At 38.0% G+C, this 27146-nt stretch overlaps 1 protein-coding gene across 14 annotated transcripts in view; it reads right to left on the bottom strand.

Annotated features, from left to right (window-relative positions):
• GRIP1 (glutamate receptor interacting protein 1) overlaps nt 1–27146 on the bottom strand; it is a 316765-nt gene that overhangs the window by 13751 nt on the left and 275868 nt on the right. For 13 of the 14 annotated variants that reach the window (XM_084492326.1, XM_084492327.1, XM_084492329.1 and 10 more), the window contains 10 exons: nt 21814–22000; nt 20868–21013; nt 19134–19214; nt 12508–12577; nt 12118–12263; nt 7393–7537; nt 6196–6335; nt 5831–6019; nt 2198–2354; nt 560–760 (listed from right to left, as the gene is read on the bottom strand). In XM_084492326.1, coding sequence (XP_084348452.1) covers nt 560–760; nt 2198–2354; nt 5831–6019; nt 6196–6335; nt 7393–7537; nt 12118–12263; nt 12508–12577; nt 19134–19214; nt 20868–21013; nt 21814–22000 — 1462 coding nt within the window. The remainder of the gene's footprint in view (nt 1–559; nt 761–2197; nt 2355–5830; nt 6020–6195; nt 6336–7392; nt 7538–12117; nt 12264–12507; nt 12578–19133; nt 19215–20867; nt 21014–21813; nt 22001–27146) is intronic. The other variant, XM_084492330.1, reaches the window with a different exon arrangement.

The raw sequence follows: 27146 nt of genomic DNA, 5'->3' as shown, positions 1-27146 counted from the left end.
TGATTTTATGTCATGTGAAATATTGTTTGAGCTGTAACAAATATATTTGGTTCTCAAATGGATGCTCATTCAAAGAGCCATCAGGAATTTAGATACACAAAAGTGCTGAAGGAGAGGTAGTGGGACAGATATGAAACCACAGGTGCCTGTGATTTGGTTCTTATTGACATGCAAGAGACTGAGTGTTCCCCTGCCACTCCCCACTTTTTTTTTTCCTCCATCAGGAGGTGATAGAGTATTCTAGGATCTGGCACACTCACTCCTGTAGGTAATGTTTTAAAAAGCAAAACATTTTCCCTGGAGCAGGAACTGTAACTGACTTGTCCTACCTGTCAGTGGTAGGTAGAAACAAGGCTACAGAGCAGTTTCTGCTCTGGTTTCACTCACATGCCAACTGCAATGTCATTGTCACTCAGTGGCATGTTAGTGATGTGCCTTCTGCTTTCACCCATTTTTTCTCCTTTTTCTCCTTTTAACTGTTTTTACTTGCTTCCATCTCTCCCTTCCCTCTGCCCCAGTCCAGTTGGATTTCACTCCTGTGCACTCTTTGTTTTCCTACCTGGGAGTATTCCACTCTTCCAGCTGTCCCCCACCTTTCCTTTGCCCACCAGAGGCACCTTTCCACAGCTTGCCCTCTTTCTTCACGCTCCTGATGCTCTCTCCCCCTGACCTTTCTACAGAAGTTTGCTTTAAATGGTTTTCTTGATTGTCTCCCAATGTCTCAGTCTCCTTCTGTTGCCACATATTCTTGGAAGCTGTGCTACACAAAATAAAGGTAAGAAAAAATTACTTTTTAGTGTTAGAGAACAAGACAGAATGTTTAGCTAGGGGCAGAGAAGAGGTGTTTTTCTGGAGACCCCTCTAACAGGCAGGAAAAACAGATGTACCCTTCCCAAATTCTCCCCTACTTGGTATAGGAGCACCATCAAGTGCTGTGGATAAAATTACTGTTCTCAAATTAAAGACAGTAACTTGTTAAGAATGGGAAGTATGAAGAAAACGACATTCACTTCCTTTATTAAATGTTGTCCACTAACAGCCTATGAAAACTTCTGATATGCTTCTGGCCAGTAGGGACCAAAGGAGCTGGGTAAAGGGTGAGTATTTACACTTGCCCAGATCTCAGCTATCATCTTGACAGACTTGTCTCCAGACAAAATGCCACTGGGCAATCTGCTCTATCAGAGGATTTAGCATTCAGCTCCTGAAAAGCTGCATTGCCATGTAAGTCCTGCCTTGATTCACAATCTTAAAGGACCCTTATCCTGTAGCGTTATATGAGAACGGTTTTCTGTAGTACTAAGCTTGAATTTGTCACAAACTGAGACTTCAGGCTCATCATGTTGCTATGACAAGAAACTGTATTTCTAACTAAAGATGTGCATGTCTGCAAGTCTTGACAACAGGTATAAAGAGCACTGAAATCTTTCTGTGCTGTCTGTCTGCCTTTCTCTGAGGAAGCACTTATTGGGCAGGAATTATCACCCAGGTCTCTGTAGTGGTTCCACTGCTGGATCATCGTTAGAACAAAGAAGAAGAGATTCCTATATTTTATTTTATTTTATTTTTGCATTTTTTGCTGCCTCTGAGCAATATCAACCAAGTCTTTTTCCCTCAGAAAATTCTTCTGCCTGCAGAGGAATTCACTGAAGAGGGGATTTACTTCTCAGAAGAGGAATGCAAGGCAGAAAATATGCATGCCCATGCATAGCTTTGGACAAGATATTTCTACTACGGTCACTTTGTTCTCCCACTGAACCACTGCAGAGCTCTAAAGCATTTCTGGAAGAAGGCTGTAATACCTGCTTCTTTGCCAAAACCAAAATGAAGAATTTTCATGGAAGACAAGATTAACATGCTGGTTGTCTTTGTCCACTTCCTCTTACAGGGTTATTTTTGTGAAGTGGAAAACAGAGCAATTAATTTTTGAAGCTTACCCAAGGGAATGCCCTACTTTATTTTTTTATTTTTTAAGTAACTCAGAATAAATATATGCCTTGGTTTTAGCATCATAATCTTTGACAAATGTCATTCATCTACTCTGATAAGTTCCATAAAGTATACCATATCTTATATTTAAAGGAAGAACTGCTACAGCTGAGTTAGAAAAACATAATTTCATTCTAGACAACGTGTCCCTTTTTGAGGCACTGCTACAGCCGCCAATAACAAAACAGAAACTTGTACAAGAACCTACCTGCTTGCTGTAGGTCGGTCCCATTCCTCATCACTCAGTACTGGGTCATGGAATGGGTGGTTTCGTGGTCTGCTTGGAGGGGATAAGCTGCCCCTCTGTTTAGGACTCCTCCATTCATAGGCATTGAAGTTGTATCCTGAAGCCTGATAGCTGGGTCCTAAAAAGGAGAATTATATACTTATGCTACTGTAAATGTTTTAATGACAAAAAAGTACATCTTTGAAGCTAGGTTTTCTGGACATTGAATGTGGACTTATAATTGCTTCCTCTTACCTCACTTCTCCTCTCATATTCAGGTATTTAGAAGAATAAATGACCTAAATTATGCCCCAAATTATTGGTGCTCTAGAGCTGCTTCTGTGAAAGCCAGTCAAAAGTAAAATCTTAAACATATCCAACACAGGTTTCCTACTCTTCGTGTCTCAGCTGTTTCTGATTTGTGCTGGACTTTTTCACAAGTTTATCAATTTCCAGTTTGACTTCATGCATGAAATTATTCATATTAGTGAATAAGTAGTTATGAATATTAGCCATGTGTTGACATGGTCACGTGTAAAATATCCCCAAATAAACCTAATTTATTAAGGAAAAAAATGCTTCAGACCTATTAAAATGTTTGCAAGGATGCATTAAAAGAAACAAACAAACCTGAACCATTTTCAGATGACAAGACAAGACAGATTTTTCTGCCTCTTAGTACTTTTCTAATGTAAGCAATGTAATTAAAACTTAGCGACATACTAGTGTCAATTATGCCCCCTGCTAATATGCATCATGGTTATCTAGATGCGTAAGTTGGCATGGTGCAGAGGCTCCCGAGTGACCTTTACCTGGATTAAATGCCACAAGAGGAAGGAGGGTGACTGTCTCGGCACCATAGAGTCAAGGACTCATTAATACAGGTTCAGGACTGCTGTCACAGCCCAGCTCTGCTCTGCATGGTTGTGCTGCCTTATGTAAAGGCCAACACGTGAAATCTCCGTACCATGCATGTTTGTGTAGGGGGGCTTGTTCCTAGCTGAGCTACTCCATTTCACCAGGGCTCTGAAGTCTCACAAGGGCCACACTTGCCTGGACAAACAGACACCCGTGGAAAGCTCATCTTGCAGACAGAGATTTCTATATCACCTATTTCCAAATGTTTCAAGACGGTGCAAGTGGCATCAGGTAGCTTTGACATCTGCACTGTTTTTTTTTTTTTTTTTTCTGTGAGCTTACATCATAAAAGCAACATTGGTATTAGCTCAACAGCTTTACCGAATTAACTGTAATTTGGATTCCAAGTAGGAACCTGACAAGACTCTGGCTTGTAAGTGATGTATCAGAAAGAACATGCAGATTTGCTCATCACAACTTCGTGCTGATCTGTTATGCAAAACCCAGTAAGGTAGAGCTGCTGTATATATATCTCATCTTGACATATTCCTCTTTTGGTCTTTTCTGATGTGCATAGTGGATTAGGAAATCAGTTTTGTTGATGAGTAACAAATGCCACTGCTGTCACCTCTCTAAAGAGGGCAATTCACTTCCATAAATCACTCTGGACTTGTCTCCCTCAAATCCCATGCAACTACAGAGTTGTGTGCTTTTCTCCAGCTAACTGGCAGACATTATCACACTCCTGAATTCTAGGAAGGGTTTTGGTTGTGAAAATTGGACTGTTGTGTGGGGAAGGCTCCAGATTACCAAGGCAGATGCATCAGACAAAGGTACAAACCAGAGTGTTAATTCAAGGAGAGAAAGGATGGATCACCAGCATTAAATTAGTAACGAATAGGATAAAGCATTATCTGTTGCTCCAGAAACATTGTCCAAAGTCCTCAATTTGCTTAGTCTGTGCTTATGCCAAGAAAGGTTTGGAAAGAAGCCAAACTCGGCTTGACAGGTCAAGACAGAATGAACTTTAGTAGAAATATGGGTCACATTAGTACCACACCAAGGGATAAGGTGCAACTCTGATTACACTCAGGCTGTTTAAACAGAGAAGTGCTCTGTACCCAGCCCAGATTGGGCTGATTTTCTTAGGGGAGCCAGAAAAAAATAATACGGTTTGAGATATTGGTTTAGTTTTTGGCATGAAGTCTGAATGATCAGGATTTAGCAGAGGACTCTGGGTCTGTCTTTTACACAGTTGAATAATTTGCTCCAGAAATCATTAGATCAGTCAGAAAATGAGAGCCATCATTTTGGCACTTTTTCAGAAATATTTCTCCCTAGGACTTAGAAAAATCAGAAGAAAATCTAACCTGATTTATTTATTTTGATAAGCTGACTAAGACTGTTAAAAACAGAAGAGGAGGCAAATTCATCCCAACTCTAACTCCAGTGAAATACAAATTACAGAGGAGGAGTTTAACTCATTACATTGAGTACTAAATAAAATGTTTATGTAACAATAAGTTAAAAGTAAAATGCTGAAAAATGGAGTTTTAATGAAATGTATTGAGACTATCCTGTTGAAAGGAAAGAAGATGACAAAATATATGCAGTAAGTCTAAGAAATATTTAAAAATTAAAAACCAGAAAAAATGGCCATTAGCAGTGACATCAGCTGCTTCTTGATCTCATGTAGCTCAGCAGGTTTCAAAGGAACCGTTTTGCTTTACAAAAAAAAGCACCAGTGTTATCACTGAGCAGGCACACTGAAGAATAGCAGTGAAAATAACCAGCACAGAACTTCAGTCTGGATGGGCGATCTGCTGGGCAGTGCTCACAAAACTCAGCTGTCTACCAGCCATGGACAACATGCTACCACCCATGCTCCTAGAAAGCCACAGAAAAACAGACAAATAAGAGTTGCAAGAATGTACAAAACCAGAGCAAGTGAGAAAAAATTATTTGAGGTAAGGATCTATCTGCTCAAATATCTGCAAGGTAGTGGGCACACCATTATTACTACAGAAATAATCACTTTAAAGTCTGTTAAACAAAAAATGCTGTGTGGAAGTTATTTTACTTGTTACCTAGATTATTACAAGATGACTGAGTTCCTCACTGCCTGAATAAATCTGTCTAATCTTCTACAAATTAAAATGGAATTACCTGAAAATCCTATCAAAACAGTAGTCAAACAGAAGCATAAAACTTCGTGTTAATGAAAACCATGTCTTTAAACAGAATGTTTGCTTCTGAGGGCTGAAAGTTAGGTGTACATGCTGCAGGAATGAGGAAGAAAAAGATTTACAAATCATACGTAACACCTAATGTTCCCTCTTCAGCAGTTTATAATAAATCTGTTGTCCATTAAAATTACTGCACATGGGCACCAAATTCATGAACACCTTCAGAGTGGTCTGTGCCTTGTATTGATCTATATTAGAAAGATAAACTCATTTGGTTGCAGATGAGCTATGGACTTGGCCATTCAGATGTCAGAAATGCTAACAAAAGCCTGTTAACGTATTGATAAATGCTTTGTAACACACTGCATTGTCATAAAAGAATGAGTTTGAGGCCAGCCAAGCGTAAGAAATCATGCTGCCTGGCAAGGTGTGTGGTCATAATGAGACACCAGCACATTACAAAGCACAAGATTTAAACTTGGTACAAATAAGATTCTCTTTAAGGCAAAGGAAATTCAACCATGAAGTCAACAGTTTCTACTTCAAATGCTGACTTCATTCTTGAGAGTACCTTGACTTCCAAAGCTGGTATCAATACCAGAGCCATCCCACGACTCTACTGCGCTGTCAACACTTGGGACTGTAGTAGAATAGATGTCTGAGAGTTTGCCAGATTTCTGTGCGGCAGAGGTTTCATCTTCAGCATCGCTCAGTTCATTTATGTGACCCACAGGGACAGAAAATTTCTTGGGACTGGTAGCTGAATAGGATTATAAGAAAAGGGGGGGGGGGTGGGAGGTGGTCATTGCTTTAGTGCAGTTCTAGGAGTATGCTTTTACTAATGACATGACATTTTTCCACGGATGGCCTAAATGCTTGTTAATCTGTAAAAACACACTCATTACAGACCACTGGTGCTACTTCGGCCATACTCACCATCTGTCTGCTTCTTGATTTTCAGAGTCACAGTTTCTCCTGCCATCTGTAATAAATGAATGGCTTCACTCAAAGGTTTTCCTTTCAGGCTGCTACTATTTATTGCTAGGATCCTGTCTCCTATGTGAATTGCTCCAGTTCTACAGTGAGAGAGAGGAGTAAAACATTAGAAGAACAGCACAAAAAGCAACAAAGATAATTTGTCTGCATATTTGGAGGCATGAACGTCTCGTCTCTCTTACATTCTGCTTTCATAGCTGCATTATGGAGTAATCCTATTTTTAGAAATGCTTAAAGCAAGTCACCTTTGTTGTAGTGACAATAGCAGAGCTGAAGCGTGGAGAGATGGATTTCTGTGTTACTGCAGTAGTTAATAACCTATGGATGATATTCATGGCAGCCCACCTGTTTAAGAATACTCTCAGACAGCTCGATAAATCCTGAAATTAATGTAATGTTTCTAGAAGCCTCACAACAGAACAGATAATGGCAGTGGGAGCAAGTAGCCAGCTATTTCACCAGTGTGGTTTTCAGGATGGATTGTAGCATAAGAAGAAAATAAATTCTCTTTGTGTAAATGCACAATTTGTTCTGGCTGAGCACAGTTATCATGTTTTGTAAGTACCAACAAAGGGACTAGTTATGACGATTCTACCTTTTAAAAATGACAGGTGACAGAAAACATTAGCCTTTGCATCATTCTCTATCCATCACTTATCAAGAGGAGCATTTCTACTCCTCAGGTAATGGTAGCTATGGTGTATGTAAGTGCACATACAGATGTGGTGTGTGTGGACTATGAGCAGAATATTTTCAGACAAAGTTAGACATGTGAAGAGCTTTCTTTACCTATTTTACTATACAAGGCTACCACTTTTAAAAGGCTGCTAAAATGTTCCTGTGACTACACATTTTTTTTCAATCATATTCACAATAAGGACCACAATCCATTCTTTGACTTGTATAGTATATGCAAGAACATCTATTAGGATATTCCTCGTGCTTACAAACTTTGTAATCATCTCAAAATATCAGCAAAAAGATTATGAACTCAGATCTGAGGAATTAAAAAAACAAAACAAAACAAACAAAAAAAAAACAACAGCTAAACCATGAAAATTAGCATGTTTAGGTCAACAAAATAAATCTTTACCTTGACAAAAAGAATGCTTAAAAATAATTTTCTTTCCAATTTACCTTTCGGCTAATCCTCCTTTTGTAAGGCTGGAAATAATTATAGGATCAAAGGGCTCTTCAGTACCAGAGATTGTAATTCCAAGAGGCCCACCATAGCGCTTGAGCTCAACAGTATAAATAATTGCTCCAGAGCTCTCCTGTTCATCTGTAATAAATGCCAAGGGGATGCAATTGGTTTCTTATGAAAGAGGGAATGAAAAAAAATAACACGTTCAGTCTAGTGACTGGTAATCAAACAACATTTTCAAAGGATTATATTTCAGATACACCTCTAAATCATATTCTGCTGGATTATTTAGAAAAAAAAAATTGAGCAATTTGTTTTTTATTGCCAGAACCTGATTACATTGAAGTCAATAAAACAATTGCCCTCATTCTAGTAGGACTGAATTTTACTTTGTTTAAAATCTTAATATCTTCTTTCTTATTAAAATGTGACTTCAGGCTTTTTTATTAGAGAAGAAACAAGTTACTATTATTGTATAGCTACCAGGACTCTTCTGTTCCTTGTACCAAATGGAGGGTATTTAAAACCAAAGAGAATTTAAAAATTCTAAAAAGAAACTTCCTCAAAAATTGTGGAAAGGTCAAAAGTCATAAGATAAGCAGCTGTCTTAGTAAGAGAACTTGAAATATATCCCATATTTTTTAATAGCAAAATTTTAAGCTTTCAGAATTGAATCAAAACCAGCTTCTGAATTACCAACTAAATTGAACAATAACTCCATTAGATTTTTTTTTTGATTATTTACATAAAGTGTACGTTATTTTGAAATTTTAATCTCAACAAAGAACCATCACAAATGCTCCCTTGCCCATCTTATGCTATTGGTATTCAGCCAGGGTGTTTGGCCTGGCAGGCAACTTTTCCTAGATCTGTGGGCAATGACATTTTTAATGGCTCAGTGAGTGTAGAAAACGTCTAGGATGCACATTCTGTAACTGTGACCAAAGCTAACCTCAGACAGGTCAGAAAATTCAGATGTTCCCATTTTTTTTTTTTTCCTGTAGGTAGGAAAAATTAAGAGGAAAAAAGAAACCTGCATCACTAGCAAAGGTTCAAAGAGTTGCTTTCTTCTAACACTGAATGTGGTATGTCAGCAGAGCTGGCGAGACACTAATGTCTTTGAAGTTATTTTGTCTTTTCCCAGTTTGAAGAAAATGTAGGTCTACTTCCCTCCCACCCTCTATCCCTCCCATTTCCCACTTGCTATTGACATAAAGGAAACAGTACACACAATATTCAAAGGAGAGAAGAATTAGCAGTATTTATTCAGCAAAGAATACTGGGATTTTCATGGCTACTGTTGGCTTTGTATTCTTACCTGGGGCATTATCAACAGTGTTTTGACCCTCAGCACATTTCACACCACCAGCACTTTATCGGACATGGTGTTTCCAAAAGCACCCAACACCCACAACCCTACTGGGAGCCACTGGTGGGCCAGCACATGAGTGCCACTGTGCAGCAGAGGAGTGGCAGCTCTTGTTTGCCTCTTGCAGCATTCATGGGACAATGACAAATCCCCCAAGACCTAAAGATAATGTTTACACAGGTGTGGCAATGACATGTTGTGAGACTTCAGCAGAAGGGTGAAAAGTATTGCACTAAGCTAATTGAAAATACAACAGGCAGTATTTGCTAAGAGTTGACACAATGCTAATGTTTCTCTGTTATCAGTGGTAAGTGAATACGAAGATATTAATTATGCAACAGTCCTGCCACAAGAGAGTTGGAAGTTTATAGATCTTCGTGAATGACTGGAAAGGAGGCTGGCCCATTATGTCTTTCTTCTGGATAGCCCTAGTTAAGAAAATTAATGGTAAAATGCAACAAATGTCAAATTGCTACATTACTTTCTTCTGTTCTTTCCAGACAACACAAATGCAAGCTATTCAAGAATACAGCCTGTATGTGGCCTGAATACCCAATGAAGACCAGTTTTGCCATGCAAGCAGAGAATTCTGATATTCAAAAGAAGGGTAGCTGCCATTAGGCTAACCAGGAGATAAAATCCTCAGAATTGGAAGTTGGCAGGAAAAAAAAAAAGGAGAGAAAGATTGCTGAAAACAAACTTCTTCTGAAAACATACTTCCATCTGAGAAGGAAATGCAATCAAATTATAAATTTTTAGGGTCTCTTTTTTTGAGATTATCCTTCTTTCTTTTATCGTAGTGATGCATGTGGGTAATTCTTTGAAATCACATTTAAGGATATGTTGTTATATTGTCTCTGTGCTGCAGTGCTTCTGTTCCATCCACTAGTCTCTTGCTCTTTAGAGTAACATGGGACTGATAAAAAAAAAAGTGCAAAAAAGGGCACGGTTTGAGGGAGCACATAATGTGTTACCCTGCTGCTGAATTCACGTGCATGGTTGACTGTGAGGGACACAGACTTGAGCTACATAAAATCATCTGCTGAAGGGAGAAGTAGAGAGAGAGCAGAAGGAAAAACTGAAGACAGAATAGGAGCTAGAAGCTACAAATACACTGAAATGAATACTAGAAGAAAAGGTTTGATAGATAAAGAGAGAATGAGAACCTAGGCAAGAAGAAAACCCTGCTCTCTGCTTTTCCCTCTTCAAAAATGAATGCTGTGGGAGGTCAAAAAATATGAAAATCTTATTCTCATTCTGTGATTTAGAAATTGTTTTTGAGTGCTCCACCCTTACTCATCTATTAGCATCGGGCTTTTGTTTTATTAGGGAGTTTATTATTTTTTTTTTCCTGTTTAGTTTAAGAAGCACATTTACTCTCTTTGTGAGAAAAATAGGCTTTCATAAATAAATTAACTAGTAGAAATGAATTAAAACTTATTTTAATTGAGGTACACTTTTTGCTACACTTTTGCTACTGTTTTGCTACTTTTTTTTTTAATAGTTTTTCTGTAGCATTTCAGGGGACACTGATTCATTTTAGTTTTCAAAATACCTGAAAATCTGCTATAGATGTTTTAAATTACACTTTGACACTACTCAACTGTTATAAGAACCATTTGTATTGAGAATTCTGAAGCAGGTCTCTGAGCTGTCCATCTCCATTCAAATATGTTCAGCCACACCAATCACATCTACGTAAAGCACTGTAGTTGTGTAAGAATCTTGATGCAGATAATGCAACTGTAAAATAACCAACCTGAATACGTAAAAGAAAACCACAAAGTAAGAATCTCAGTCAGACTAAAATTTGTACCAGGTGTAGCACACCGTGGTAGCTAAGAGAGCAAAGATGTTATTTTACATGGATGGACACTGAAATCCACATTTCAGTGACGGTGACAGAAAATACTACCTTCAGTGGAAATAGAAGCTGTTTGGGAAAGATATTTAGGCCACGGGAGAGGTGGGGGCAGGAAAAACCCACAAGTGTTTGAAAGTGTGTGAGAAATTATTACTTCTACATGGCTCTAACTCATGCCTCTCTTCTACAGGCTGTGGGCAATTTCTCTACAGGGTTATTGATGGGATGCAGTCTTCCAAACGATGGGAAGAAAGTAAAGGAGCGATCATAGATACCATGAACATTTAAAAGATGGACCTCCTCACAAGCAGGAAGAACTTAAACTTCCTTCTACAGGCGTTTCTCCTGTTAAACTTCCACCAACTGTATTTGCAGTTTGTTCTTCATAAGGTAACACGTTTTCTCAGTTTTCCAAAGCAACTGTCAGGCAGGTGTCTCTCTGGATGTACAGCCAGTGAGGCCAGCCTCTCTCCAAGATATAGGCATCAGGTTTAGCAAACACCACCTCACCACCTGCAGGGGCCTAACCACAATATTCTGCCAAGCAGCAGCCATTCTCTTTGATGGATCAAAATTGACTTTTGAAAGCCAATTTGCACATGGTGCTAAACTAATCCGCCTCTGCTTTGTACTGATCATACTGAGAAAATACTGTTTGCTTTCAAAAGCCGTTGAAGAGCATTCTAGTGTGATTCTAAACATCACTTCAACAGTTACACTTGATTTGAAATAATAGTGCTTTTTTGTTGTGGGATTGTACAGAGCTTAAGACAAATGAATCTACAGTATGTGCCTTTATGGGATGCCATAATATAAATCCCAACAGTAATGGTAGTTAAAATTGTCTGATATCCTTTGCCACTAAAGTGCGTAGCAGAACTCATTTCATTATCTCCAGGTAGAAATTTTGCTTTTATGGAATCCATAATTGGGAAGATACAGGAATATTAATAGATCCAAATGTGCAAAATGATGGCAACTCCATTGGGCTGACTGTACATGGCTCCTGCATTAGCCATCCAGCACAGCGAGTGAAGTACTACTTACCTTTAAGCACGTGAACAATCCTACTGAAGTCAAGCTTTTTTGTTTATGGATAAAGCATGCACTGCCCCATTCTGCTATAGAATTATGTATCCATAGTGCTTTGCTATCCATGATTCCAATCTTAAAACCAGAGAAAATTTCAATATGCTGATAAGAGAAAGATCAACCTTGTATGTTTACATCTGAAAGGAAATTGCGTCTCCAGAAAACTGAAGACCTCTCTTTACAGCACAGCTCCTGAAGGTGACATACCACTGAGATAATTCAAAAATGTATTGATATTTTTTTTTCTGCTTTGATGCTTTTTGATTAGCATTACCAAAAAATCAATGTATAGCAAAACCATTTCACTAAAAGTTAAATGTGAAAAAAATAAACCTACGTTCTAAAAAAAACACTGAAAATACACAAGAATTGTAATAGGCACATTGCTAATACCAGAATTATCTTCATCTTTGCGGATCTTTAACTTTACAAGGTCCTCACAATGCTGAAGGATCTGAACAGCATCTTCCATCGAGCAATTGTCAAGTCGAATGTTATCTATTGCAAGCAACTTGTCACCCAGTTCCAGTGTCCCAGTTCTGTGAACAAGCAAACAAGCTTACATGAAATGCTAGCAACATTAAAGCAAAGTATTTCACACTGTGTAATCATTAATACAGAAACAAGATGGATTTCTTTAACAGCTATTTATTTATACATTTTGCACATAACTGCTGTGCACTAAATGAAAGTAGAAGTCTCTTACAAGCTTCTTCTGATTAACTTGAGTGTAGCTGGCCATACAGCAGAAACAGATTTTTGCTGGGAGCTTGAGTGCCTTACCTGTGAGCAACACTTCCTTTCTTGATATCAGAAATAACCAGAGGGTCCCCCGGTTTTCTACTGGATGGAGCTGTAATAAAGAATAGACACAAGCATCAGTCTTAATTTCTGCATGTGCACATAGGCTGATTCTACCCATAAGCAGTGTGTAAGAAATACTGATCTACCTACATTATATTTGTCTCTTTCTCCTACACTATACATACATGAATACAAACAGTAGCATCATATTACTAAGACTCTAAATACTATTTCTCAAAAATTAGAAAATGACAGAATTAAAGGTGACCAGTGCAAAATAAATTTAACCTGAGATGTCTGAATTTTGGCTCTGGCCAGGGCTCAACCATGCAAAGCTCAGTGATTCATCTTAAAATGCTGTGTAGCTACAACACACAAGGGAAGACTTCTGTTAGCAGAACCTTTCAGCACAACTACTGATGCTGACCTTTTGCCAGAATATTTCTGTCAGTCATAAATCATGTTTTATTAGATCCCCAACCAACAGAGCAGTTCTGGCTAAATTTCTAGAGTGGGCTACACCACATTCGTTACACCCACTACTGTCTCATTCAGTGCTTACGGCAGAGGCATGAAGATGATGGTGCTGACTAGATGAGAAAGGAGCCATCTCCTTCCTGATAAATCAGATGCTGTGGATGACTGCCAGACGTACCACTGGGCTGATACAGTTATCACCTTTGCACTGATGTAGCTTGTATCACATGCATGCTTGCTTCACTGTGACTCACAGATTCCTCTGAAGTAAACATATGGACCTTCTGACGAGTAACCTTCCTCCTCTAACTCTGCTGCTCAGCTTTATGCATTGTGGACCTCTCCCCACTTTGGGCTGGGGATAGAACCATGGCAATTCCAGCAATGTTCAAATCAGTAAACCCCTCACCAGACCTCTCCATGCCCACCTAACCCATCTCTTCTTAGAGGTATCTGATATAATTTTCTATTTGCTCTTTGTCCATCATGATAAAGAGGATGCTCTGCTCTACAATGACAGTCATTGCAATTTTTTAACAACTTGTGCAGAAGTTTGTGACAAGTTTCCCTTGGCGAGTTGTGCAAGCCATTCACAACGCTGTTTAGTTTAGCTATTTTACTTGACTTTTGGTTGTATGGGAAGCAGTTAAATACCCCAGAGGGAGAAGACAACTGTGACTCATATGCATTTACAGTGCCCGCACTTTAAAATTTGGGTATTGATACAGTTTTTATTAAACTGCTTTCACAAAAACTATCAGTACTAAACCAAACAGTCCTTCATTATTCCAAAGAAAGAAGAGAAAAATCAAAAAAGGGCAGAGATGAAACTCAAAACGTGAATCCACAGTGTACACATGGACGCAAGGAGTAAGATATTGCACATGTAATTACCACACTGTCGAACTGAACAAGTGTGAACCAGCAGCATTTTTGTCATTTACCCTGTGCTATTAATTGCCTGCTGGATTAAAGTCTTTTTGCAGGCAGCAAATGCAGTTCAGTGTGAAATTAATACTCCTATGCCAACAAGCTCTTAATAGGCATCTACACCACACTTTCTTTTTTCCTCTATGTTTTATTCTAGTTGTTCAACACTCATGACATACTACAAACTATTTAAGTTAGTATGAAGAGAGAAAATCGATTCCCTCCTGAACTTTTGTACTGCACATCACCACAGCCTGACTGGTCCCAAACACTGGCAAACAGACTCCATCCCCCGCAAAAAGACTGAGTACTATGATCCTCAGTTTACAGATGAGGAAAGAAAACACAGGAACTTTTTGGTCAAAGCATGGCAATTTTCAGTGAGCAATTTGAGATACCCATGCCCTAATTTCTCACAGCAGCTTGTAGTATATAACAGCTTCTATGTTAAGCACAACTACTGGCATTTTCAGAAACAGCTGTAAACACTCAATATTTTGACAAGTGCAACCCAAGGATCTCAACTTTTCTCTGGAAAATCAAGCAGACACCTGTGGAAAGTGTCTTTTTTTTTTTTTTCTCCTCTCTCCCCCTCTCTCTTTTTCCCTGTGAAGTGACTAGCATCTCAGCACAACTCTATCACAGGGAAAAGGAAAAAAAATAATTTCTCCGGGGTAGCATTAAACTATCTTGACCATGAGATCACCTCTTTTTGCTTTCTGCAATCTTCCACTTCATTCATTATGCAGCCTTCATCCCCTTTGCTACACAGCACTGTTATTTCTCCCCAGACAGCAGAGAAGGAAGAATCCCAGGGAGAAGGCAATATTTGACCATTTAATTAAAAAGATATCCTCACGAATTAACACAAGATGTTTGAAGTGACACTGTATGGCCTTAAATGTCCATTTTTGTTTCGTTTCAGACTTATTTTTGATTAAAAAAAAAAAAAAGAAACAATTACAAGCAATATCAAACCCACACTTCCAAGACCACAAGCAGGCATAAAACCTTGAGATTTACAATGCAGATCCAGGTGACAGAATCACATGGGGAAGGGACAGGGAGGGAGATGAGAAATTTGCTGCTACTAGAAAATGCTGTAAATTAGGAATCCTGAGGTCTAGGCTTGGGAAGGGCTCCAGTCCTTTGTGCTCCTAGTCTGTGTCAAATCCTTTTCCCACAGTTCTCTCTTTCCTTGCAATCTCCATTGTGGCATCATACACATGCTGCCCTGATGTTATTTTTTCCCCCACCATAACAGTTCCTTGTCACACCTGCTTCTTTCTCCTCACCTTATGGGCTCACCCATGTCCAGCCCTCTTGTGGAAGTCCCAACACCCCGCACTCATTATCACACCTCAGTCTCTTCCCTTGTTTCCCGTCTCCCTGTTATGGCTATCTACTTGGTTTCTTTCCTCATCCAACAAAGATCAAATCTTTTCTCCCCCGATTCAGTTCTTACTGCACCTACTGTTGAGATCCTGGGGAGATCTTACACAGTCCGTATGATGAACTGCAAGTAGTGAAGAGTGCCTAAAGTGGTAAATTTAGCGTTGTAACTGGAACTTTGATCTTCAGCAAGCTCCCTCTCTATAAATGACTCTAGGTCTCAGTTCCCAGCCTGTACCCTACTCATACTAGTAAAGGCACACTTTGCCTGCCTGCCTCTAGTCCCTACGTAGAAGCAAGTTTAGTGAAACGTTGTTAGATTTGTAGATTAGCTGTTCTATTAGGTAAAAAACAACCAAACCAAACAAACAAACACATATTTTGCTATTTTTATTTATTTATTTTTTTAATTCTACTGCTAACTCAAAGGAAAAAAAAAACAACAAACATTGCAGGTTAAACAGAGAATTTGGGTGGATATCTTACCCAGTAATAATCTGCTTACTAGACTCAGCCTGGTTTCAAGTTTTAGAGTTTGATCAAACTCTGAACAAATTGCAGAGGAAAAAGCTCATAGGATGGAAAAAATATTTTTTATACAAAGTCAGCCTACTTACCCACAATGACAGTAGGATAGGATAGGATAGTTCAGTTGGAAGGGAGCTACAAAGATCATCAAGTCAAACTGCCCTCAAGGCTAACTAAAAGTTAAAAGTTATTGAGGGTATTGCCCTAATGTCCAAAAGAGCTGTTAACTAGAATTAACAGAATAGATTAGTAAGTAGTTTTCTCAGAAATAATTAAATTTATTTAAAAAATATTAGTCTATGTAAAAGTACCTAGCTGCACAAAAGTTTATCCTGAAAAAAATAAAAAGAAATCCCTATTCTATTACATGGTTTAAAATCAGTATTACTGGCAAGTAAATTGAAACAGATTTGAACACTACTAGATCTCCTAGAAAGCTCTCCTTCTGTGGAATGGTTCTGTTATAAGAACACAACTATACATGCACACACACAACATGCTGTGTCATATTTTATTTATTTGGATGACCTAATTTTAAAAACTGAGGCATTCTAATTGCTCCAACCAGGTAAGTAAGAGTGAAAATGATGGTAGCTGAAGCATGAAATGCATAGTCACTTGTCTTTTCAAATTATTCAATAAGTTCTTCATTGAAGTAGGTAGCTATTAATGGGAAGAACAGATGATCTTATATATTGCAGGGATAAGGGAAGGCTAAAGGAGGATAGAAGTTCAGTACATATGTTAAGGCAGCGTCGGGCAAGACCATTTTATTGATACTGACATAACTGATGTTCACTACTTAAAACTTAGCACATTGGATTAACATTAACAGTGTTAATGATGTTCATGAAACTTGAATGTGCCTTACTTCATAAGGGTTTTTACTATCAAAGGGTTTTTTGAATTGTTTTGGTTTTGATTTTTTTTTTGGGGGGGTCTTAATGAATCATGAAATAAGAGAAGCTAAATCTCTTCCCCTATTACTTTTCATGTTTCCCGAAGACTGTCTAGAGTGTTGCGTGCCACCTCAGATATGCCTTCAATACCCAGCTGGCACACTAGATGCTTTTTACCAAAGAAAACACAAAGAAATAAAATAAATTCCTCTTCCAGGATATCTGCCTCCTAACAGCTAACTTAGAAGAAGTTCTGGACTTAAAATTAAGCATACGTTCAGATGCCAACCTGAGGAGAGCCCTACATTTTTCTTCTGACAAATAGTGCCTATCTTGTCCATTTTGGTCATTTTCTGACTTTGTCAACCAAACAGCAAACTACACATGGGATACGGAAAACAAAATAGGCATTTTCTGAGATGTTTGGATAGAGACAGCACTTTCTCACTCACTGTTAACTCCACAGCCTTGAAAACAAAGATGATGAACCGCACTAGCACTTAAACAGATCAAGTCCAAATGTGATCTCCTGCAGCATCCCTGTTTAAGCCTGGTCATAGCAACTCCCTTGACTTTCCTTTAGTTATTCCATTTGGTTTTCAAAGAAATCACATTGCTTCCTGACAATATCAGTAAAAAATGAGATGCTAATATGTTAAAATACCATGACAAAAATTGGACAAAGTGGATAGAAAACATTTATATTTTGCAAATCACATTGTCTCATTTAGGAGATAATTAGAACAGAGGAAAGTACTGAAAAACAAGTAAGAAATGAAGCAATTCAAGGCTTTTACCAAGGAAATTTACATTTTTTCAGTTAATAGTATAAATGCTTTAAAATCAAACAAAGAGCTAATCTTAGACGAATTTTATATGCATTAAATACTACCAGCACCTGGGATTATTATATATAACAGATAATTTAATTTACATATTAAAGATACTGCAGTACACTCAGAAGAACAGAGCCAAGACCAATCAGGTGTTCCTCTGGTTACATAAAGCACTAATTTTATGAAGCACAAAGTTTTGGAATTAAGTTCCAAGTAAGGAAGGTATGCCAAATTTGGAAGAGTGAATAACACTAAATCTCTGGAACATCAGTTTTCCATTCAGTCTATTCCTCTAGTCAAATAGAAGTACACGATGTCCTGAATTCCAAAAATCAATACAAATCATATTACTAGAAATGTAGTATTTTTACTGTAATCCTATAAATCATGACTGATTTTAAGAATATTTATATAAAACAGCCTCTCTCCCCATTTTCTGTTTCCTCAATATTTTCATTTGCATAAATACGTGTAGACCTATGATTTTTCTTCAAGCATCACATTTTAGGGAGTCTAACAATTATGCATTCAAGTCTGTAACACAAGAAACAGGTCTGCAATGTCTTTCATTTGTTCCTTAGATGTAATTCTTAGCACTGAGCTCCCTGCTGTATTTTTGATTAACTTTTTTCCATTGTGCTGCTAAAAGATTTGAGAATATAAGTCAAGGCACAATCTTTCCCCAAGATACATGAATAATTCCAAAGACAGATTATTAGCTTAGAAAGGCCACTACCATAAAAAAAAAAATTAATAATAATTTCAGCGAGGCCAGATGCAGCACTGCCATTACGTACAGTGAATGTAAGTCTGTTAGCTTGGATATAGATTGTTCCTCCATCCACCAGAAGTTGAACTTGGTATGCTGGACCTTACCTGATCAAAACGCAGTCCTAACAGAGCTTTTACCCCAAATAAGAAACATTTTGATTTCAAACAAATACCAAATACTTTTTTTGAGAATTACACTAATGCACACCCTTGTTACCTTCTTCAACCACCTCTGAAGCCCCTGGTGAAAGAAGATTTTGCAACGTGACCTGCACATTTAGGACTGTCCACAAGTTGTACAGGTTGAGGATGTATCTTCAAACTGCGTCCTGAAGCAGAACACAACCTATTGTATGTGGATTCCCATGCCTGTGAGAACCCTTGAGGTCAGTGGGGTTCTGCAACAGGCCATGACTAGTTTTGCTTGCACCTTTCTTAGCTATGGAAGTAGTTTCACATGTGCTTAATTCTAATTACCTGTTTGTTTGTTTTAATTAGCTTTAATGAGAGTTAAATATATGTTACACATGAAGGGATAGGTCAAGCTTTCGGCCTGGCAAACTTCTGGCATCTTTAACTGCTATGGGGGGGGATAGAGATCTGTCACAGGATATTTCATCAGGGAAAGAGCACTGCTAATCACCCCATTCTAGAAAAAAAAAAAAAAAAAAAAAAAGTTTACACCAAAATAAGCATAAGCCTACAACTATAGGACCTACTATCTGCAGATTATCCCATCACCATGGTCTTAAAAATAAGCACTTCCACTTACAACTTATCGTGATGCCAAGTTCCACATTATGCTTCTTTGGTAGTTTGACATGAAATGTTCCACTGCTTGGTATAACAGATTCTACAAAAAAAAAAAAAAAAAAAAAAAAAAAAAAATTAGATAATTTATATGACACAGCAATTCTGAGTTCATGGAACTACACATGTAAACTGATGAAATCACATCAACATCACTAGTCAGGGGCGAAACACGGGTGCTGAAGTGAAGGAAGTAGGACATACAAAGTATGATTTATATCTCTATTGGTAATTTCACAGTAACTCAATTTTTTTTAAGGTTTAACTGAATTTATGGTGATTGCACAGACCAGCAGCCAGCTGAGACTGCATGTTTTTAGCTTGTATGCAATTTCTGTGAGCACACATGAAAACGTTAGCATTGGCAGATAGGTTTTAATTAAAAGGACAGGAGATCAAGTCTTAAGAATTTCAGGCTTTTGTTGCTGTAGATCTAATACATTTTTAACTATTTGCTAATGCAAGTGCCATGGATTTTACATCTACTGGGAAGAAATGAGATCAAAACTGCACTCATGAAGAGGCATCTAGAGCTGACTGAGACAAAAAAAAATACACAGCACTGCACTGAATTCTGACTTTTCACACTGCTGCTACCAAGAGTTTGTTGGCTTGAAGAAGAGCGAATTACAATTCCAGCTATTTAAGTACATAAACATACATATGGCAGGAGAGTCCAATGATGAGTATAAGTCTGCTGTTATGGAGCAAATGGGATGAACATAAGTCCAGGGACCAAAACACAAACCTTATTGTCCTTGTGACTTGAGGCATATTTAAATGTGAATTTTCCATTATTTTGTTTTCATAATTTTTAATATTCCATTTCCTATTTATACAGATGCATAAATTGTATTTCACCATTTTTTTTACAGTATACTAGATATGTACATATTAAAATACCACAAAGAATTATACTAAGAACATTTAGCCTGCTTCTGACATCATGATTTATAATACCATTAACAATAACTATACAACTATAACTATACTATACTATAACTGTACTATGGAAAATACAGCACATACAACACTGTCACGACTTCAAAGGAGCTACTCTCAGATAAGCACATAAGTCTTAAAAGTTTTTACTCTTAGTGGAGTAATGCACATACATGAAGTGTACATGTTTGTTTTACACAATTTATGATTATATAGATGTATTCTGTATGCTTAAACACATTACGGAAGAAAGGAAATGTATTAGTAATGATAAAGGCTCACCAACAACATTAACAATGACTTTTCTGATTTTTACTAATTCAATTTCTAATTTATTTTTATTTTTTTAAAGATAGTGCTGAGTTAAACTCTCCAGACTTTTCTGCTTACCCATCCTTTTATAATACTTTTTTGTCTAGTAACACATTTCATTAGCTGTCCTGTGGAGGATTTGTCTTGACTCATCAGAGTATTTCTATCTCAGGGCAGAAATTTGTCTGGAAATAACTTAGAGGAAGGACTGTCACCAGATACTTCTAAGGACTTGTCTTTTCTATTTGTGTTCTGAAACACGCTGCAGGGCTAAGTGGAATGAGAAAGCTGCACAAAAAGACACATGTTTCAAGCAGCTCACATGAAAACTGAATGGTGTATTTGAGAATAATGTCCCCACCTTTGATACCTAACACTTGCAATATCCTTAGGATTTATTCCTTTGCTTTTCTTACAAGACAGAATAACAGTACATTCATACCTGCAACATCAAATTCTATTTCCAAGGTGACCTTGTTGGTGATAGAGGAGTCTCTGAGCAGTTGATTGGCCTCATCAAATGTGCTGTCTTCTGTTGGGATACCATTTATTGCCACTACTCTGTCTCCTATTTGCAGGACCCCACACCTTGGCACACAATCATAGAAAAACATCATCAGACGTGCATGTTATCAGAACCAGTAATATTAATAATAAAAGACACACGCAATCTAACCTCAAAGGAGAAGTGCAAGAGCATCTCCAAAGGCACCTGAGGACAACCCAAATTGCTGCTGCCCCTTTGCACCCCAACACTATCAGCACTGCCAGCATGGGTGCCAGGACCCATGAAGGGGGCATAGCCTTCATGCCACCACTCCACCCATGGACATCACCTCTCACCCCAGGCTACAGGTGTTGCAGCACTACAATGGCATCTAGAAGCTGCCTGTGCAACTACTGCTTATCTGTATGAACTCATGCCATGACTAAAAACATACAGAAGTATAACAATGCAATTGTAATGTTGAGATGAAACAAATAGTAAACCAGCTCCTCCCAGTCACGATTCTGGTATTTCTCCAGTTTTCGTTCTGTACCAAAACATTAAAGAATGCGATATGATTTCCCCCCATGGCATGATGAATTATTACTGCTTTGACTTCAGCAATGTTCTTGATTTTTGTTTGTTTGTTTTTGTTTTTGAATGAATATAGCTTCTAGTCTCCCGCTGGAGGACTCTGGATGATGAAATCATTGATGCTTGTCATTCTTCTTATAGCTGACCAAGCATATGAAGTACCATTGTCAGAACAGACAGTTTGTTACTTGACACGCTTCCATTGAGAAACGCCCTGCAGTTTAGCACAAATCAAATGCAACAAGCCCAAACTACCTCAAGGAATGCTCATCAAAATGTACTTAGCAGTCATCTGGAAGAACCTCACCTTTCTGCTGGACTGTCAGACTCAATATAGGAAATGAGGGGTGGAGAAGACAAGGTCTCGGTAGCAAACACGCTACCCTGGAGCTGTATCCCAAACCCTACTATAGGGTCAGCTGTCAGCACTACTTCCGTGGTCTCTGTGTGGACGACCTGCCCCGCCAAACCAACAGTGCTAGAGGCTAAAGACACTATAAAACAGAGCAGACCAGGAATAAAGACATTCGTTCATACACGGACAGCAGAAATTTCATTGCTCTTTGAGAAAATTGATCTGTACAATAAAACTAGTCAACAAAACAGCCCTTTAAAATTCAATTTAGGCTGAAGTTTATAAATGATGTATAAACAGTTATGACATATAAGAGAATAGAGAATCTGGTTATAGGTTATAACGCAGAAAGATAGTTCACGTATTGAACAAAATACATTTGTTTGATACCCCCACCCCAAAAACCTCCAAACATCCCTGAATTCTGTTTGCATTAAGTTTGAGGCATGGATGGGCAGAGTTTTCACAGTAGCTAAGGGATTTAGAAGCACGACCCCAGCTGTTATTCAGGCTGATTCCCAGGAGCACTTCTGAACATCTCACAGCAATGTATTGTTCTTAGCAACAAAGCACACGCTCCAGGCTTGCTTGCAAGAAATAGGGATGCCTTTTTCTTATATCAACTTGCACGTTTACTACACATCAGCAATATGTCAGGCTAACTGGGTAATGTAAGTTGAACTAGCATCTCTGTCCTAGCAATCAGCAACTCTAAAGAGATTGTGAGAAAAAATAATTTCCATGGAGTCTCTCAAAGGAACTGGCGAACCATTTTCTGAAAAACCCTGGCAGCTTCTTCTGCATTTCCAAGATTCCTGCTCTACTCCCTCCCTCTATTCTCATTCTGAATAGGATGGGTTACAGAACAAATCAGAATGAAAACAATATTGAGATTCAATGCAGTTATCTATGAAAGAAACCTTTGTGGTTTTTTTTGACCTCTTCCTAAAAGTAATTTGAACTATTGCTTGAACTCTCCCAGCGACAGACTACTGTCTTTCATTACATCATACACAGAAAGTTAGACTTTTTTTTCAGTATTTGTTCAGATCAGTAAAGCAATGTTTTGGTATTGTAATGATAATCCTCTAGTGATGAAGATTTTGAATGTTTTCACATTATAAACCTATGCTATTACCTCTGCACCTCTGAAGTCCCTCAAGACCTATTTCTTCCTGCATTAGCTACCAAGAATTACATAAAAAGTCATGGTTTATCTGAGGGATAGTTTAAATTTCTTCTTCTTCTTTTTTTTTTTTTTTTTTTTTAAGATATGAAGAAAAATTTGTCCTTTCTTTTACCTTATAGATAATACTAACACAGCTGTACAAAGATGTCAGAGGTTCTATAAATATTTCCCTTTCTTTGAGGCTACAAGCACTAGACCTGCTCTGAAACAGTATCAAGAGTGATTAATGTGGCACCAGTCAGCAATGATGACTCCAAAAGTTGCAGAAGTCTCATTTGTCAAAACTCATGAGTTTCTGTTTTCTCCCAGAAAAGCTACTTTCAGTAATACATTTGACTCTGAAACCAATTCTCTTTTCCTTACTAAATTACTGTGAATTCTCATGTCTTATTTTCATTTTCCTTTGTAAGAATACTCTTATTTCTTTTGTTCAATAGCATCCTTCTTACTGTTTCCTTTATCTGTACTGAGTAGTATATGCTCATACCCAAATACAAATATTAATACTAATGATCTATTTTCAGAAATGGCGATCAGGTTTAGCATTTACTGCATGTAGAAAATAGGTTTCTCCAGCCCTCGATACTGTGACAGCTAAAATATAACTAAAACAAATAATTCAAAGTTAATAATAATAGATCCCCTAACCCACCTTCTAGAAATTTCTAAATTTAGAGCATCCAAGCTCAGAAAAGTTCCACTATCACGTTCTTTAGTATCATACAACAATTTCTTGTTAGCTGAATCTTTGTTTCCTATCGCCTGTGTCCATTCCTACTCTGCTGTACACTTCTTACTCTTCTTCTAATACCCTACCAAGAATCTAAAGGTCTCATAACATTTATTTAAACTTTTAGGACAGTTAACATTTTAATTCATATTGTGAAATTGTTAATATTTATGAGATTTAAAACTCTCCCTGACAAATACTTTCATGATGTGGACACTTGTAAGTGTCCATTTAGACACTTTGAACCATTAGGACCATTAGGAACCCCTCCTACTCCCAAAGAAAATGAAACAAAAAGGGGACCAAAAGGAGCAGAGATGAAAATACTATTCTGAATCATGTAACAAAAGCTTTCTGTCAAGCTTCTATAAAATGTGACATGACTTCACACTTGTTGGAATTTATAATTCAACAACTGTGGCAAGAAACACTGCCTATTTTTTTCGGCTGTGTGATGCACTTAAAGCTGTAGACACCACAAAGCAGACTTTGCAAGGATTCTCATTGTTTTAAAAAGGGCGCATCAATGGGTAAATGGCCCCAGTGAATCCTGTTTGCTGCTGCTATGGGACATATCCTAGCACCCTTTTTTTCTTTGCTTCCAATTCTTAGTGACAATTGTGGGGCCTAGTTTACTATATGCTATTCATTATGTAAACCATAGTCTTGAATTTGAAGGTTATGTACTTTTTACTTTTATTCCTGCAGCTGTAAGAGAAGCAGAACAAGGTGTCATCAAAGCTAAATATGTAGTCTCCTCTCTGAACCTTGGAAAACCCAAAACGTTTACTTCTCCTCCTGCTAGCAGCTAACTTGGATGTGCTGAGAAGACTTCTACACAGCCCGAATACCTATCACGTAAATTGGTATAAAATTATTTCTGAATTTCAAGGACTATTATGAACCTATTACAAAATACTTCAGGATTTAAACTTTAACCAAATAAAAAACCTAAGTATTTTCACAATGAGTATCATAATTAAAAAAAAAATGCAGAGGAAGAATAAAGATGGAAAACAAGTGGCACAAATAAAGCACGTGACAGCAGAGCATGCTTTCAATTTTTACAGCCACGTCTGGAAAGATCTGCATAATTAATGCAATAATTGCAAACTCCTGGCTATAAAAGTGTTGTAGCACTCTGTACCATTATGCTTCATTATCATAAATTTTGGAATGATCACTAATGTAGGCAAGTTTTGCTAAATAATTGGCAATGCAAACTTTATAGCACCCTTTGTCAATACATCCTTTTCTTGCCAAATGATATCCCAAAAGATTTTATTGTTACATTTAAAAAAAAAAAAAAACACACAAACAAACCCTTGAAGGATTAAAAAAAAAAAAGGATCACTGAAATGAAGAGAACTTGCTATTCCTTTTCTATGAAAAGGACAGCAGTCAGTGCTACCTGGTTCTCACGAGTCTCCCACAGAGGGAGAGGGCAAAGTTTTCCAAGTCTTGTTGATGGGAGGTGGAAGGGTACAGGACCAGTCTTTCTCTATCATGTAGCACTTGTAGCACATTCAGTCCAGTGTGGTTCTCTTAAACTGGCTGTTATTGCAGTCACAAGTACAGGTAGAAGTCTAGCAATAGCAGGAAGGAACTCTGCGTGTGCTGAAAAGCAAGCTCACAGAAAGGGCAAGCAAGCCTGGGTGGCCTGTTAGTTCCTCTAAAGCTAGCTCTGATTCAGGGTTGCTGATGGAGTCACTGCTCATAGCGAAAACAGACTCTACCCACCCCATCCCACCCCCAGTAACGGGGCCAGTTCCACACACTTTGTAATGCTGTATATCCAGACCTCACAATAAGGCAAATGCAGAATAAACTACCCCACAACAAAGCCTCATCCTAGTATCTCCTAGCCAGAGATTTGCTTAATCATAGCAGATTCTCATCTTTGAGGTGGGCTGCAGTGCTTTTGTGACTGTCCCACTGAATTTAATGTCACTGGCCTTGCTTTGAGACTTTGCAGGAAAACACATTGCAGGTTAAGGCCTCCTTGAGTGAAAACTATCTGAAATATCAACAACAGAAGTAACAACTGTCTCCAAGATCCATAATCATAGTAAAATTGCTTTCAGGGTTATCAGTTCTTTGCTGTGTAGAACTGCTACAATACAGCAGAAGTTAAGAACTGTAATTTGCATCCAGCATTATATTACTATTTAAAGCAATTAGTATTAGTGCAAAATTACTACTTTTTCTCATGTGCATGTGAGGACAAATAAGAGCTGGATCCCTACTGATACCATAGCACGGATGGGCACACTATCTCCCCATGACCCCAACGAATGCATTAGAAGCTAATGTTTCATGAGTAGTGATAAATGGCTGATCAGATTAAAAATTAAAAAAATGTACTTACAGGCAAAGTTATGTAAAAATATTTGCTTTATAAAAGAAATAAGAGAAAGCAAGCAAGCAACAAAAAAAAACTCTGCAAGAAAGCAAGACCTCAGTTCCTCTCTCAAATGTTTCTTCTCAACTCCATAGTGACTGGGCTTGGTTGGAGGCTGCTGTTTTGCCCAGATTTTGCTATGACCATGGGAAATCTTGAATATGGGGCAGCAGCTCATTTTTCCAAACTGAACCTGTGAGCATTATTAGCTGTAGCAGATTTTTGCATTTTGTACTTCTGTGCTCTGAAAGAACTGAGCTGATGCTGGCCCTGAGGATCACGGGTTGACAGACAAGCCAGAAGGAGGGATGGCCCTTACGTGGAGTCTAGGAAACATTGCTCTGATACAGCCGTACTTTTATCGGCCCAGTGAATACTTTGCAAGATACCAAGTGGAACAGACTGAAATATATCCAGCCTGGCTTGGGAAATTACTGGCTCATGGGAAATTCATGCTTTGAATCCAAGAGAATGGCCAGAAACAAGGCTATTTAGTGTTCATCATTATTTTTCACTCTTTCGCACAAAAATGATTGTACAGGCTGTGGTGTAGGTGTTAACATCAAAACTACCTGTAAAATATAACAGCAAGCTCTTCTCTTTCTGTAATGGGATAGTTGAGCTTACCAGCAATCTGTGTTTGACTATTCAGCTATGAATTTTATTCCCCAATGAAAATGGGAAGAGTCTGAAAAGGAATTTGAAAATCACTTCTATAATGGTATGACAAACCAATGCAGGATTGTCTGAAGAAAATACTGCTTTATATATTTCAGATGAAAGAGTTCAGCCATATGGCCTCTGCTTATCTCCTTTTAGCATTGGATAAATATTAATATGCTGCTGTTTCCCCACATCTAACAGAAATGCCAATTGTTTTCCCTTCTACCTAGTATAAGGTACCTTGTACCTTTTTCTTTTTTCTGTATCTTCCCCCTCCTCCACCCATTCATTGCACATTTTGA

Source organism: Aythya ferina, assembly GCF_964211825.1.
Source record: "Aythya ferina genome assembly, chromosome: 1".
Taxonomy (NCBI): Eukaryota; Metazoa; Chordata; class Aves; order Anseriformes; family Anatidae; genus Aythya; species Aythya ferina.
Note: the sequence above shows the minus strand (reverse complement) of the source record. Positions and strands in the feature narration are given on the sequence as shown.